Consider the following 14,932-nt stretch of genomic DNA (forward strand, 5'->3'; position numbering starts at 1 on the left):
ATTTGGTCTTGGCCTATATTTGCTGTTTACAAAAACATAAAAATTGGACAAGTAAAACTAGAAGTAGGAAAATTCTTCTCTTGAACCACAAGAGTATATATATGAATGGATAAGACTTGAAGAAATGTTGTTACATAGCAAAAGAATCAAACAGCCCAACTGCTGTAACTAATACACTTTTTAGGTCAAGCTTTCACTTCCCCTTACCATTTTACATCCATCTCTATGCAGCTTCTCCTTGCATGTTTAGTTTCACAAAGAAAAAAACCCGCAAAACCAAGACTTGCATGGTTCAATTAGCTAAGAAGAATCATCAGTTTATACAAAATGTTTGTTTCTAGATCATGATCTTTAATAATATATGATTCAACTTATAGAAGGAAGGTAACTAGGGCTTGGAATATTGATTTTGGGCTTCCCCATTTCTGCAAAGAAGATCGTCGATTACCACCATCCTTTTCACCTCCTATACTTATTAAGCTTTGCATTTGATCTTCTTGCCTCCCCTAAATACAAAAACAAGAACAATATTATGAAGTGTGTTGAGAAAATGTGTCAACCTAGCATTGCCCGTAGGCCCGCATATATAGTGCCCACGGACCCTAAGATCCTCTAAGTTATCGGGCGGACTTGTTGCTGCATGTAGAAGAAGGAATGTGTACAATGATATCCGTACCCAAAACGACAAGGTATTAAGCTTTGCCACTATCTTTTTGATTGGCATACAAAGAAGTATCTATGAATCAAGCAAACATTACCTGTGTGGCATTCTTGAGAGCACCCCAACATTCAACGCGATTGTATTTCTTGGAACTCGAATGGAAATACACCATAACCAACGATTCCATTAACTCCGGGTGTTCTTTAAAAAGCATCGAGTCTCCGTATAATACAGCTTGAAGTACCTATATGAGACTGAGAGTCGTGAATTGCATAACATTTGTACAATAAACCCTAGAAAGGATATCTTTTGCTTTAAATTTTTCACATATTGTCTATCCTCAAGTATAACTTTTCGTTAAGATACTAAAGGAGTTTACGGGGACTTCCTGTGGCAATTAACATAATGCCCTGTCTGTATATCATTCACATCGATGAAGAAGGGCTCGTGAAATTAGTGCTTCAATCAGAAGTCAAAATTGGAAGTGAACTCACCAGTGGCAACTCCTTGGTGAAGATATGATATCTGAACTCGGCTGCTACGTCTAACAAGACATTAGGACCGCTGACATGACAGTGGACATTAAGACGCATCTCTTCCTTCACCTTCTTCCATTCGGCAACAACATCATCTCTATTGTACCACCCTTTCAACTTTCACATATAAATAACGGAAATAATAAGAAAAAGAAGAACAGTAAATATGCGTAATCTTAATTCCTCGATGATTATCAGATATGATTGAAATCAATTTAGGCCTCATGTAGGAACCTAAGGATTGGTACTAAGTGACCATGTCTCTTACTCGAGAAATATCAGCCTATTCATACAAGGTATATATATAATACTACTATACTTGTACACAAAGATATGATTCGGAACCATTTCATAGTTTTTAATGCTCGTAATGGACATCAACAAGGTCTAGGTGGGTAATTTGTACATGCCAAGTTAGTTAGCCCTGGTATGTGGAAAAACCACATCATTTGAGTTCTTGATTCTAAACTAATGGGTATCAAAGCCGGACTCCGATTTAATTCATATGATCATTTTAATTCTAAATGCCCAAGCATTGAACCATTAATTCAACTTCATAGAAGACAAGAAGATGCAAGTGTCTGATTGAAATCTAACCCATCTCCGATTTCGACACACAGATACACACACACATATACATATAGTGAAATTGAGTAGAAGGAGAAGAAATGTATATATACTTGATCAAGGGTGATGGTGTTGGAGATGGTTAGGGTAAGGTTGGCAGTTAGGTCACAGTGAGAGAGACTATATGTTCTTGGAGTCACATTGCTCAATCTACTTTTGTCTTCTTCTTCTCCCATGAACACTACCCTTAACTTTGAAGCTTCAAATCTTGCTGGAGGCCCTAATAACCTTGCTGCCTTCATACACATAAACAACATTAACATTCACATTCATTGATTCAACATATTTTAATGGTTATAAGACAAAGAGTAAGTATGGAGAGAGAGAGACAGAGGGTACCTGGTAGACAAGAGGATTATAGGAAGGTGGGTAGTAATTTGTTGGTGTTCTTTGATCAGTGAGAGAAGAAGAAATGGACTTAAAACTTGTGATGTTTCTTCTCTTAATTGAAGAAGAAGAATATGACCAATTATTGTTGTTGTTACTAGTAATGAAGAGGAAGAAGTTCCTCTTGAGTTGAGAAGAATCAGATGAAGAAGATGAAGGTGGAGATGGAGATGGTGAATAACAACAGGCCATGGAACAATTAACATCAATTTTGAGTAGTTTTCTTGATCAATCTCTTCTCTTCATGATTCCTCTGTTTTCACCTCATACCAATTTCTCTAGACAGAGTCAAATCTATCAAGAGAGAAACAGAGAGAAGAAGAGGAAGAACTAGAGAGAGAGAGAGAGTAGTGGTGCCAATGAGAGTATAGTGAGATTATGTGGACTCAATAATTTTGAGAGGAAAAACCACACATTTCTTTTTGTTGCATATACTAATTGGTTTGAATAAAAAGAGGAGGTTGTTTTTGTGTGTTGTGAGATAAAAGATAAAGAAGGAAAAGTGATACAAATAATGACACGTCACTAGTTGTGATTTCATTGGATAACATTTTCTTCTTTATAAACAACTATTGAAATCAAAATGGATGACATGGCACCACATCAAAAGACATACTTAATCCTTAATCCCAAACATGTAAGTTTTAGTACCATTCTTTTAGTCTTGCTCTTCTCTTCAACTTTAGTTCTACAAGTAAGGTATAAAACTTGGAATTCAATTAGTTAATTGTGATGAGAGAAGAGGAAAAAAATATACCAAAAAGGAAGAAAATGATAAATTTAATGTGAACAATATCATTTTTGGGACCTAATGATCATAAGGGATGCCTAAAATAAATATGTGAATAACTCATCTATGATTATTCCTTCATTTGGGGGAATAAATGAGAAAAATGGTGATACAAAGTTAAATGACAACCTGCTCTAGCCTATGAAGTCCTGCTCTACCGAAAAGAATCAGAAAGCTTTAGTCGTGCCACCGCCTTTTCAGCCAATTTAACCCGTGATTGTGAAGTTGGAGGAGTCGGTTGTGCTAATGTCTTTTCAGCCAAATCAACCCGTTTTTGTGAAGTTGGAGGAGTTGTTTGTGCCACTGTCTTCTCAGTGGAATTAACCCGTGTTTGTGAAGTTGGAGGAGTCGTTCGTGCCACTGTCTTTTCAGCCAAATTAACCCTCGTTTGTGAAGTTGGAGGAGTCGTTCGTGCCACTGTCTTTTCAGCCGAATTAACCCGTGTTTGTGAAGTTGGAGGAGTCGTTCGTGCCACTGTCTTTTTAGCCGAATTAACCTTTGTTTGTGAAGTTGGAGGAGTCGTTCGTGCCACTGTCTTTTCAGCCAAATTAACCCTTGTTTGTGAAGTTGGAGGAGTCGGTCGTGCCACTGTCTTTTCAGCCAAATTAACCCGTGTTTGTGAAGTTGGAGGAGTCGTTCGTGCCACTGTCTTTTCAGTCAAATTAACCATTGTTTGTTTAGTTGGAGTGACAGACAGTGACGAGGGCCGAGTCGCACATATCCATTGCCTAGGGGCCTCAATGTCATCACCTGTGACTGTTGGTACATGCCAACTTCCCCTTTCCGACTCCTGCATTTTTTTAACTCAATTGTTAAGCTTATAGAGAATGTTTAGTTGAACTACCATTTGAACACAGGCAATGGTAATGGATTGGTAGTACCTGTATGACAATTGAATACGGCGGAGGCATGTGGAGTTCCAGACCTTGGCGTGAGACTGTCAGTCTTACCTGTCAAGATCAATAGATTGGCTCAAAACCACAAATATGCATGAAAAATAATTCTTTTGTAGCCGATGTCGATCAAGAACGTGATACCGGTTTTGATGTGGTGCATATGTTTGTGCCATATGTGAAGATTATTTTAACTACGGGGTAAGAACAAACTTTTTCATGCACATAAAATTAAAACTCATATCTAGGCCATCAGCAGATTAACTCATGCTGCGGGATTTAAGGCTGAAATAAGTTATGCTACAACTTAGAATTTCATCTCAATTTTAGGCTTTTAGCTCTCAATTTATCAGTCTTTTGGCGGAATGTTCACTTCAAGACTCCGATCCAATTGAATGGATAAAGGTTTCATATAAGCAAGATTTGAGAGAATAAGATTCAAATATCTAATAAGCAGCAAGATGAAATCAGACATGCCTAACTGGGAACATTGTACAAGTCTGTTATTCCAAAAACTGTATAACAATTTTCTTATATTTGGTAAATCTTTCCCGAGCTTTTAAATTAGTGACCAACTGTGTATTAACTGGAAGAGAGAGAGAGAGTAAACAGACCTGATGCTTTTCCTTCCATCTTGGAAAGAAGCTAGTCCCGAGCAGTTGGAACAAGTGGTCCCTCATTTCGTCGTTTGTAACGAGCAAACACTTGGAACTAACAGCCGCATATAGCCAATACCTGTATTTCATGACAAACAAACATAAAATGGTTTTCTAAAGCCATTTCACACACTAAAGGAAGAAGTTGATGCATACCTAAGAACGAGGGTATAACTCGTGCCCGTCGGGCACGGACAGTTCTATCAGATGCGTCACGTGAGGTTGGCTTTAAGATAATTGTGGTTGATCTAACGCGCCCCACATTGCAGCTATAGGCACCCTCAAAGGCTGAAGTTTAAGGGATCCATATGTAAATGGGGTGCCTACAATAATAATTTGGATATTCTCAAAGAAAAATGGGATCTTTGAAAATACGTTCTTTCTTATAATCTCAACCCTAGAATGAATTCTAATCAAATCTGAACTCTCAAACTTTGAGAAAGTGAATCCCAACCATTAGAGATAAACATGAGAGAGTAAATCTTGGCCATTGGGAGGAGGGGGAAAGATACCCTCCTCCCTTATTATATAGATATCCATATAAACTAGATATGTACGACTTGACTAAGGGCAATCACATTCAGATAAAGATGACATTCAAAATAAAAATACGTGGATCAATGCTGAAAGCATTAGTTTGTAAGCTGGGATCCAGAAAATAATATCTTACCAATCATCATTTGATCCAGTAGGGGTGGCATATAAAGCACCGGATTTTCGCCAGCTTTCTATTAGCTTCTTATTATTTGGGTTCGCAGCAGGACCACCATTCACACGACGACTATGCAAAATAATAAGTGGCAATCTCTTTGATGGACTCATTTGACGCAACCGGTTTACAACATTATTTAGCTGCCATAGAAATGAGAAGTTTCAACACTCTTGTCAGAAGCGAAAAAATAAAACTCGGACAACTCAAGGTTCTAGTTTTTTTACCAGGGTAAAGTTCAATGCGCGGTCATTGACAAGTCCAACATTCGCACCATCTACAATAGCATCAAATGGACCATTTTGCTGAAGCCATTCCTGGAACCAGTTTCTACTTTAGCTTTATAAGTAATACGATATTCGACAACTTTTTATGATTAATTGATAGATATAATCTTATAATCGTATAAGCTATAATCACATAAATAAAGGTAGTAAAGTTGCGACCATCTACTAAATGAATGAAACTTATATCTTCCGCCCATTTGAACAAGACGACATAACATCTGGTAAGTAGATAGGTCAAGCAAAGACGTATTTTCGTGTACTTAGAATTAGCTATAATGTAGTTTTAGATTGTGGAAGTGAAACATAACGTGTTATTCTGATGTATCAAATAGGTCGAAAAGACGCAATAAATCAGCAATCTGTTACTTCACAGCGTCACTAGCTATAGTAGTACAAATGAGGTACCCAATACCAATATTTGGATCATAAACCAAGAGTTTCAGCTTCCCTGCACAAGTTCATCCAATGCAAAGAGACAATAGTGACATCAAATATTGATCCACTTGGTTTTTAATCTCAGAAAATTTCCGATAAAGAGTTGATATCGTAATCACGACTTGAGTAACGGGCTTCAGAATTAAGAAGTTTTGTGACCTTCGCAACCAAAGACATTATACTCTTAAAGTCCTGCTGTTTTAATATGTACGAATAGAAGAGACAGAGAGCAAAGGCAAGAAACAAACTAGAAGATGTGACACTGAAGTAGGTGTTTACATTTCTTTTCTTTTCTTTTCTTTTCTTTCCAAAATGATGTTGGGTTTTAGCGATGTGTTTGATCCATTGATTCTCTATTCTCTACCCTTGGATTCAATATAGTTTGATGTTACCATAACAACTAAAGAGATCATTTACTGGCTCATTTAGTAAGAAATTCCAGAAAAGACGAAACAACATCAATTAAAGAACTAAAGCAAAATCAAACCTGGAATTTCTGGAAATTGGCTTTGACCTCTTTTTGGCAAGCTAAGCTAGACAATGAAGTAGCGAAATTCTCCGTCTCCAATGGATCAATATCAATACAAACAAGTCTTTCTCTGCAATTAAGACAAACACCAGCCTTGTCCACCTCCGTTCTAACAACGCTCCACTTACCGTTACCCAACCACCCTTTTCCATGCCACCCACCACCACATTTCAATATACCCTCTTTAATTTCTTCCACATTCCAACTATCCCTACCAACCTCGATAGACGAACCAGATTTAAACCAATCTTCAACTATCTCAGCTGTTTCTTCGGCTACTTGTCTCACTGAACCCCGCAATCGCTGTAACATCTCATAAACTTTCTCTCCCCGCCCTACCTCCGAACTAAGCCGTAATAATGCAGCTAACTCTGGCTCTTCTGCCAAAACATCAGAATTGACCATGTGTGCATCAACTTCATAAGCCTTATCTGCTTCCCCCTTTTCACAAAATCCAAACAATGCTGGTCCATAAGACCTAAGTTTTGGTGGAATATTACTACTAATCATCTTCTTCACTAATTCGAAAGCCATCCCTGGGTCTTCCCTCTTACCAGCCAATCTGGCCGCACTAGTAAACGTTGCCTCATTTGGGGCAATTTTATCAATACCCATTTGTTGAAAAATCTCAAAACCTCTTGTGAGACCCAAATCAGGATCAGTTGTGGAAGAAGAACATATATAGAGTAAAACATTATAATGGTGTTGAGAGAGCTGCATACCTTTAATCCTGGCATCATCATAGAGTCGAAGGGCTTCGATAAGGTCACCACGTTTCGAACACATATCAAGATTAAAACGAAACAACCCTTCTGGAGATTCCTTATGGGCTCTCTTCTTAGCTTTATTAGAAGTAACCACACCCATTGTTGATGAAGTAGTAGGTATCGTCGCCAAAGGTACAGAGGTGGAGAGATGGGCTGGCTTCTGTTTGTTCAATGGAGGAATAGTTCTATTGTTGTTCAGATGAAGGAGGGGAGATGGGAAATGGTGAAAACCTCGACGGCGAGTTCGGAAACTAAAACTACCAATACTACCATTAAAACTGAAGAAGAAAGCTGGAGCTTTGGTGAAGAAAGTGAAAATAGATGAATTTCTGACAATAGAATGAGAAAGAGACATCTTCTCACAATCTCACCCAATATCTATGTTCTTTTTATCATAGAATCAGACTTTTTCTAGCCCAATTTTTTCATCTTAACTTATCCTTTACACATATACTATAACAGAAACAAACAATATGGAGAAAACGTATGCACCCAAAATCAATGAGAAAATTTACAATCAAGCTGAACCCAAACCCTAAATACTGTAATAATTGTCAAATCCTGACAATTTTATCTAGAATATAATCATAAAAATGACATTTTTGACTTGTATTGAGAGTAGAAAGATAGGGTTGAGGTCAAACCTTGAGTGTAATTCGGATTCTGGCGTTAGGGTTTCATCTCGATGGAGATAGGGGAGAAGGAGGTTTTTTTGCTTCAACAGTGAAGCTCGAGGAGTGAAGAAGAGACTTGGATTTGAGAGGGAGAAAGTATGATATTGAGGAGGAGGCTGTAATGGCCGAAACAGCAGGGTGTTGATAGAGGTTGGGTCATTTCCATTTTGGCCCCTAACGATGACTAATTCTTCACAATGATCCATAAAGATGAACAACACTCTTTTTTCACATTCCCGTTAGTCAACTTTAGCCTTTGATGGAACTTTTCTTTTATGACAAGGCGACTATAGAAAAGGAGGCCAACCACCACTTGTCCACGACCCAAAAAAAAAACACGACACCTTCATCAGAAAAAAAAAACTTCTCATCTCCTTCCACCACTACCACCATTTTCTTTAACATCATATCTTTTCTTATCTCCATCTCCCTCTCTCACTCGTTGTCTCTCGTCTTAGACAAGACCACGAAGACATAAGTTAGGATTAGGCGCCAAGATTTCAAATCTTAGTCGATTGATTTGAAATCCCATACAAAGAATTCAAACCCTCATTTGGGTCGAGAGAATAAGAGAGAGATAATGAAAAAGAAATCTGACAAAGGGTGGCTATCCTCCGCCCATTTGTCGCCGACCCATTATGGGACAAAGAGAGACATGACATGGAAGAATAAGTTTTGAATGGAAAATGAAAAGAGATGGAGAACGTTAATTGTTAAAGTTAACCAACAGATAATTGGAAATAATGAGCCATTTTGGAATCCAGAGACTTTTAGGGGGTTCACAATGAAAATAACACATTTAATTTTGCGGAGATTCTATTGGAAATGCCTAAAGTTGTCAAAGAGAGACTCGCTAAAGACAATCCCAATAATGGTAAGAGCAATGTAGTCTTGAGGGCTGTAACCATCTTCCTTCTTCTGTGTCAAAAGGTCATCGACAGGCAACATCTGGTCGGCGACTTTCAACCCATTTCTTTTTTTCTATCTTCTTCTTCTTCCCTTTTTTTTCTATCTTCTTCTTCTTTCTTCTTTCTTCTTTCTCCTTCTTCACCTCCTCCTCTTCTCTGGTCGACAACATCTGGTCGGCGAACTTCAAACTTTGGACATTGACAATAAAACTTCCTTGACTTTGATGGGGGTTGACATTTGAGGAGTCAAAATCAATATATCAGTCAAGAAAATGGTCATGTGAAAATAAGAGCAGGAGTGCCTACAGAATCTCGAACATAGGACTACAAGTTACTGAAAAGGACTTGGGCTTCTTTTCAAACAGAGAGAGAGAGAGAGAGGGTTGCTTACATCCATCCTCTCTCTAGGCTAGCGTCAGAGAAGGAAAGAAAAGAAAAGGAAGAAGAAGAAGACGACGTCTTCTCAGATCCTTAACTATTTCATATTTTCTTTCTTCAAAGAAAGAAAATCAACAAGCAGATCTGATCCATAATATAGGTACATTTACTATATCTAGATCAAGATCTCTTTTTTTTTTCAATTCTTTTTTAGATTGAAAATAACATATTGCTTACTTGAGCTGATTTTGATCTTTTTTAGTTGTCAATTATATCTAGATTCACTTTCCTTTCTAATCTGTTAGATAATCATCAGTTAACAATTCTTATCAACTTCCTATTATTATTGAATCATGATCTAGTTTAGTTTAGTTTAGTTACTTCTTTATATGTTGATTTGGACTGATAAGCTAACCCCATTACTAATTTTGATCTTTTAATCATCAGCATTGCAAGTCAACTCCTTTTTTTGTTATTGATTCTTTGCAAGAAAAACCCTAACTTTTATTTTGCTTAATTTACTTATTTCATATAGAAAGTCTTAGTTTTTAAATCTCTTTATGTATAGTTTCAGCTTGAATACTAAGAGGGTGTTTGATTTTTGCACTTATTAAGTTCTCTGTGTTTTAGTTCAAATTTTTGGTGTCTTGGGTTAATTTTGCTAGTCATGAACATATTTGTGAGTTGTGATCGATAAAACTGAGTTTTTTGTTTGATTTTGATCTTTGATTCTGTGTCTATTTAGGGGTGTACTTTTTCGGGGATTATTTTCGCCCAAAGAGGAGAGAAAATGGCTCTTGGGAAGTATATGAGAGTTGATGGTAGGAGGTCATCATCTTACTGTTCGACACCTGTTATCGTCGTGTTTCTTGCTCTTTGCTTAGTTGGTGTTTGGATGATATCATCTCGATCTGTGGTTCCTGTGCAAATCGTTGACGTTTCTCAAGATGACAAATCGGAAGTGAAACAAACGGTAACTGAGACTCCTGCATCTAAACAATCTGAAAATAGTTCGGGAGATTTACCTGAGAATACAAAGGAGGAAGATGCCACTGGTAACTCACCTCGGGATGAAGGCAACTCTGAAGTCCAAGACAATCAAAAGTCGTCTCAGCAAAAAGATGTAGATACCTCTCAAGAAAAGCAGGAGAACCCGGAGGAGAGCAAGGTTGGGGACAAGGATAATGTCCCTGATGATGCACCCAACTCTGAGAAGAACAAGGAAGATGTTAAAGAACCCAAAAATACATCTAACGCTGACAATGAAACAGATTCTGGAGAATCAAAGACAACGGATGGGGAATCGAATTCAGAATCTGAAAAGAAAGAAACTGAAGGTGGTGAAACAAGTGAAGGTGGACAGGGGGAATCAGTGGAAAGCCCATCTGATGACAAGAATGATAAACCAGAGAGCCAGATAGAGGAAAATGGGGAAGATAATCAAGAGAAACAGGAGGAGAGCTCCACTGACGAGAAGAAGGAAAGTACAGGCAAGAACCAGCCTCCTGGTGAATTTTTCCCTGACGGAGCCCAGTCGGAGATACTAAACGAGACTACCACACAAAACGGGGCATGGTCGACTCAGACTGTAGAGTCAAAAAAGGAAAAGGAAGTACAGCAATCTTCCACTACCAAAGATGAGAGTGCTCCTGTGTACAGCTGGAAGGTTTGTAATGTCACTGCTGGACCAGATTATATACCTTGTCTGGATAATATAAAAGCCATTAGGCATCTCCCGACTACTAAGCACTATGAACATAGAGAGAGGCACTGTCCTGAAGAGGGCCCTACTTGCCTAGTTCCTCTTCCTCAAGGATATAAGAAGCCAATTCAGTGGCCTACAAGCAGGGACAAGGTAAGCACTACATTACAGTTGCAACTAAGTTCATTATTTTGCTTTTCTTGATATCAGTTATCATGTCTTTAATGTTTATCATGCAGATATGGTACTCCAATGTTCCCCACACCCAACTCGCTGTAATAAAGGGACATCAGAATTGGGTGAAAGTTAGCGGCGAGTACCTCACATTTCCTGGTGGTGGCACTCAGTTTAAGCGGGGCGCCTTGCATTATATTGAATTTATTGAAGAAGTAAGAATTCGCCTTCCTTCCTTGACCAACCAATATATGTTCTTACAATGCTTATATTTAATTAAAGTGTCATGACTCCATGCTTCCTAGTATGTAATCTATATGTTTCATGCTTGTATTACTCCCAAGCTTTAATTAAGACCTTCTCACGATATTTCGGTATTTTTGAATGATATCATTTTCTCTAAACATTCATCGTTTAAAGGTTGAGTTGAAAATTGCTCTTACTCGATAACTCGAAGAAGTTAAAGATATAATTTGACCATGAAACCTAATATCTTTGATATTAATCTCATCACAGGCTATGCCTGATATAGCATGGGGAAAGCAAAGCCGTGTGATACTGGATGTTGGATGCGGAGTTGCTAGCTTCGGGGGATTTCTCTTTGACAAAGATGTGCTTGCTATGTCATTCGCTCCCAAGGATGAACATGAAGCTCAAGTTCAATTTGCACTTGAAAGGGGTATTCCAGCTGTATCAGCTGTCATGGGCACAAAGAGACTTCCATTCCCTGGTAGGGTCTTTGATGTTGTTCACTGTGCTCGGTGCAGAGTTCCGTGGCATATTGAAGGTATTTTACTACGAATTTTCATAACTTTCATCCCTTAATTTGCTTAAGATCTTATCATTGGACTTAACTGCAACGTAAATATATGCAGGTGGTAAACTTCTCTTAGAGCTGAATCGTGTGCTTAGACCTGGTGGATTCTTTGTATGGTCAGCTACACCAGTTTACCAAAAGAAAGAAGAGGATGTTGGAATCTGGAATGGTAATATTTTCTTTTCCTTGTTTCGTGATGTTTAGATGGATAAGAAGGCTGATGTTTCATCTCTCTAAGACTATCTATTCTTTTGATCAAAATTATATTGCAGCAATGTCTGAACTGACGAAGAAGATGTGTTGGGACCTATTGGTGATTAAGAAAGATCAAGTGAACCGCATTGGAGTAGCAATATATAGAAAGCCTTTATCAAATGAGTGCTATAATAAGAGACCAACAAATGAACCCCCTATATGTAAAGAATCTGATGATCCAAATGCTGCCTGGTAAGCTCGGAATTAACTGATTAATTTAAGTTTGTCTTGTGTTGAGTTCATTCCAAGGTAAATATGTTATTTTTGTTTTGTGCAGGAATGTTACTTTGCAAGATTGCTTGCACAAGATGCCAGCAGATGCCTCAGAACGTGGGTCTCAATGGCCTGAGCAATGGCCGGTGAGGTTGGAAAGACCACCTTACTGGTTGAAGAGTTCTCAAGTTGGAGTTTATGGCAAAGCTGCACCGGAGGATTTCACAGCTGATTACAACCACTGGAAACGTGTCATCACAAACTCATATCTTAATGGGATGGGAATTAGCTGGTCTAACGTGAGAAATGTCATGGATATGAGATCCGTTTATGGAGGGTAAGGAAATTTAATACACTGAGAACTTCTGCACCTGGTCCCAGTAGGGAAATGTCTATGTAGTGTTTCCATGTCATGAATTGGCCCGTCTTATGTGGGTTCTAGACTCCTCAATTACTGATATCTGCAACCGTTGATTCCGAGTACGGCGGCCATTGTCTCTCAAAATTTAATCTCTGTAAGGTTGAGATTCCAATCCGTCTGAACGTATCCCCTCTCGGAGACTTTATAAGCTGTTCTTCTAATAAAACAGATGGTATTCAGGATTCTATTGTCATGAAGCTTAGAATTAAAATATGCTAAGACCAAAGATATGGAAGTTGGATATTCTTGATTGTCTCAAACTGGAGGAATGAGGATCATAAACTCTTTTATTAGTTTTTGTTGCTATACTTTTTACGAGCTTTAACTAGTCATGGTTTGATTTAATTATCATCACTTTAGTTTGTTCTAATTTTTTATTTCAATGGCTGAGTTTGCAGTTTCGCTGCTGCTCTGAAGGACTTGAATGTGTGGGTGATGAATGTGGTTCCAATTGATTCACCCGATACACTTCCTATAATCTACGAACGGGGTTTATTCGGTATTTATCACGACTGGTGTGAATCGTTTAACACCTACCCGAGATCCTACGACCTTCTTCATGCTGATCATCTCTTCTCTAAACTCAAAACCAGGTATGTGTGGCATCTTCAACTTTTCATTATGTTATTAGTACTGCCCCATCACTTTTAAGCCGCCATTCATTTCAAAAAATTTCTTGAATTTAAGTAGCCGTGGTAATTGATATGTATTTATCTCGAAACACTTACTATTTTGTCTTTTATCGATCATGATGAGTGCAGGTGCAACTTAGTGGCAGTGATTGCAGAAGTCGATAGGATACTAAGACCAGAAGGAAAACTAATTGTGCGTGATAATATTGAGATAATCAACGAAATTGAGAATATGGCAAGGTCTCTCCAATGGGAGATCCGGTTGACTTACACCAAGGAAACCGAAGGATTGCTATGTGTTCAGAAGACAATGTGGCGTCCGAAAGAGGTTGAAACTATACCTTCAGCCATTTCTTAAGCTTTCTTACTTGTTCCATCGTCTAAAGTATCCAGGGTTGTGATAATTATTTGTATCTCTAGGTCCGTAGAGTAGTAGATAAGCTAGTTCATGTATTATTTATTTTTCATATTTCATTTTTGTAACTACATTTATTTGTGTTCGTACAGCACAGAACCATTATTTTTTACAATAGAATGTGATTTATTCGATTAAGATATTAAGTATAGGAGAGAAATAAAAGTGAATGAGTTCTTGGAAATTTAGAGCTTAATTGATTTTGCCGTGATGATTGAGCATTGTAAGCTATCTTTCTAGAGTCATCTTCTGAATCTCTAATCTACTTGTACTGTATTTTTGTGAAGTTTACTGGCTCGAGTTGTAATATGTATAATTTTTCACCACAAATACTAGAGTTCGAATCTTACTGTTTACGAAAAAAAACTCTTTTTCTGCATTTTTGGAATTGAACTTTCTTTTTCCTGTGAAAGATTTGATATAATGATGGATCCTATTTTGGTCCAAATGACTTTGGATCTTATTGTTTTGGTACATGTGTTATAATAGCACCCATCAATCCATAATGTCTACCTCAAAACTTGTCCCTCTTCAATACATGCCATAATCTTTGTTCTATTAATATCATGTTTTTCTATCACTTTCCTAATGATCCGTTAGTGAATAGTGGATTAAGAGTTCCACTGAATTCTCCGTTATAAACTTTATTTTTCTAAGAAAATTGGTCACACTAAGAAGACCGATTTGACATTTTATTGGGTCTCCATTAACATAAATGTAGTTCCATAATGGGTTTATGGACCTCTTGCTCCTCGGACCTTTTTTTCAGAATGAGATCATTAATTGACCCTCTTTGAGGAGCTTCTCCAAGTAGTTACTAGTTTTTCTTAAATGTCATAGATTCATCATGGACCTTCCTACTTCAAGAAGCAAGGAGCTCCTTCACGCAGTTATTGCGTGTTTTTTCTGAATGCTGATGGACCTTCATTAGTGTGCATTAATGGAGATCCATCATGGACCTCCATGCTTGAAGGAGTAAGGGCTCCTTTGAGACATTATCGTTTTATTATGTTTTACAATGATCCATTAATAGAGGTCCTCCGTGTCTAGAGGCAAAAGGACCCCT

The 14,932-nt window shown here is 37.9% G+C and overlaps 3 protein-coding genes across 5 annotated transcripts; 1 reads left to right on the top strand and 2 right to left on the bottom strand.

Moving 5' to 3' along the window:
* Positions 1-64: 64 nt before the first annotated feature.
* Positions 65-2,834, bottom strand: LOC147534892 (STAY-GREEN-like protein). The gene is made up of 5 exons (XM_086648991.1): positions 2,164-2,834; positions 1,878-2,060; positions 1,156-1,314; positions 759-905; positions 65-506 (listed from the first exon to the last, which is right to left on the bottom strand). Exons 1-5 carry the CDS (start codon positions 2,401-2,403, stop codon positions 372-374), a joined length of 864 nt encoding a protein of 287 aa, XP_086505117.1. The 5' UTR covers positions 2,404-2,834; the 3' UTR covers positions 65-371.
* Positions 2,835-2,965: 131 nt separating this feature from the next.
* On the bottom strand, positions 2,966-8,287 carry LOC147534893 (proteinaceous RNase P 1, chloroplastic/mitochondrial-like). 3 transcript variants are annotated; one of them, XM_086648989.1, is made up of 7 exons: positions 6,469-8,287; positions 5,487-5,576; positions 5,221-5,402; positions 4,509-4,629; positions 3,883-3,951; positions 3,360-3,791; positions 2,966-3,244 (listed from the first exon to the last, which is right to left on the bottom strand). In XM_086648989.1, exons 1-7 carry the CDS (start codon positions 7,630-7,632, stop codon positions 3,179-3,181), a joined length of 2,124 nt encoding a protein of 707 aa, XP_086505115.1. In that variant the 5' UTR covers positions 7,633-8,287; the 3' UTR covers positions 2,966-3,178. The 3 variants fall into 3 exon arrangements, with proteins under 3 accessions (XP_086505115.1, XP_086505116.1, XP_086505114.1); XM_086648990.1 differs by having other exon boundaries at positions 2,966-3,304; positions 3,363-3,791; positions 6,469-8,196; XM_086648988.1 differs by having other exon boundaries at positions 2,966-3,791; positions 6,469-8,196.
* Positions 8,288-8,977: 690 nt separating this feature from the next.
* Positions 8,978-14,050, top strand: LOC147534894 (putative methyltransferase PMT26). The gene is made up of 9 exons (XM_086648987.1): positions 8,978-9,397; positions 9,983-11,092; positions 11,179-11,328; positions 11,630-11,900; positions 11,989-12,099; positions 12,203-12,377; positions 12,463-12,735; positions 13,218-13,412; positions 13,581-14,050. Exons 2-9 carry the CDS (start codon positions 10,028-10,030, stop codon positions 13,807-13,809), a joined length of 2,469 nt encoding a protein of 822 aa, XP_086505113.1. The 5' UTR covers positions 8,978-9,397; positions 9,983-10,027; the 3' UTR covers positions 13,810-14,050.
* Positions 14,051-14,932: the final 882 nt, after the last annotated feature.

The sequence above is a fragment of the Eschscholzia californica genome, unplaced genomic scaffold, assembly GCF_041429995.1.
Source record: "Eschscholzia californica isolate CP2 unplaced genomic scaffold, dmEscCali1.0.p SCAF_6, whole genome shotgun sequence".
Classification (NCBI taxonomy): Eukaryota; Viridiplantae; Streptophyta; class Magnoliopsida; order Ranunculales; family Papaveraceae; genus Eschscholzia; species Eschscholzia californica.

Coding starts and splice junctions, on each gene's coding strand:
- LOC147534893 (XM_086648988.1), bottom strand. CDS start 7,632: ATGTCTCTTTCTCATTCTATTGTCAGAAATTCATCTATTTTCACTTTC. Junction 5,403..5,486: donor GCGCATTGAACTTTACCCTG/GTAAAAAAACTA, acceptor TTTCTATGGCAG/CTAAATAATGTTGTAAACCG. Junction 3,792..3,882: donor CGTATTCAATTGTCATACAG/GTACTACCAATC, acceptor AAAAAAATGCAG/GAGTCGGAAAGGGGAAGTTG.
- LOC147534892 (XM_086648991.1), bottom strand. CDS start 2,403: ATGGCCTGTTGTTATTCACCATCTCCATCTCCACCTTCATCTTCTTCA. Junction 1,315..1,877: donor ACACCATCACCCTTGATCAA/GTATATATACAT, acceptor TATATGTGAAAG/TTGAAAGGGTGGTACAATAG. Junction 906..1,155: donor TCACCAAGGAGTTGCCACTG/GTGAGTTCACTT, acceptor AGTCTCATATAG/GTACTTCAAGCTGTATTATA.
- LOC147534894 (XM_086648987.1), top strand. CDS start 10,028: ATGGCTCTTGGGAAGTATATGAGAGTTGATGGTAGGAGGTCATCATCT. Junction 11,901..11,988: donor AGTTCCGTGGCATATTGAAG/GTATTTTACTAC, acceptor AAATATATGCAG/GTGGTAAACTTCTCTTAGAG. Junction 12,100..12,202: donor GGATGTTGGAATCTGGAATG/GTAATATTTTCT, acceptor ATTATATTGCAG/CAATGTCTGAACTGACGAAG.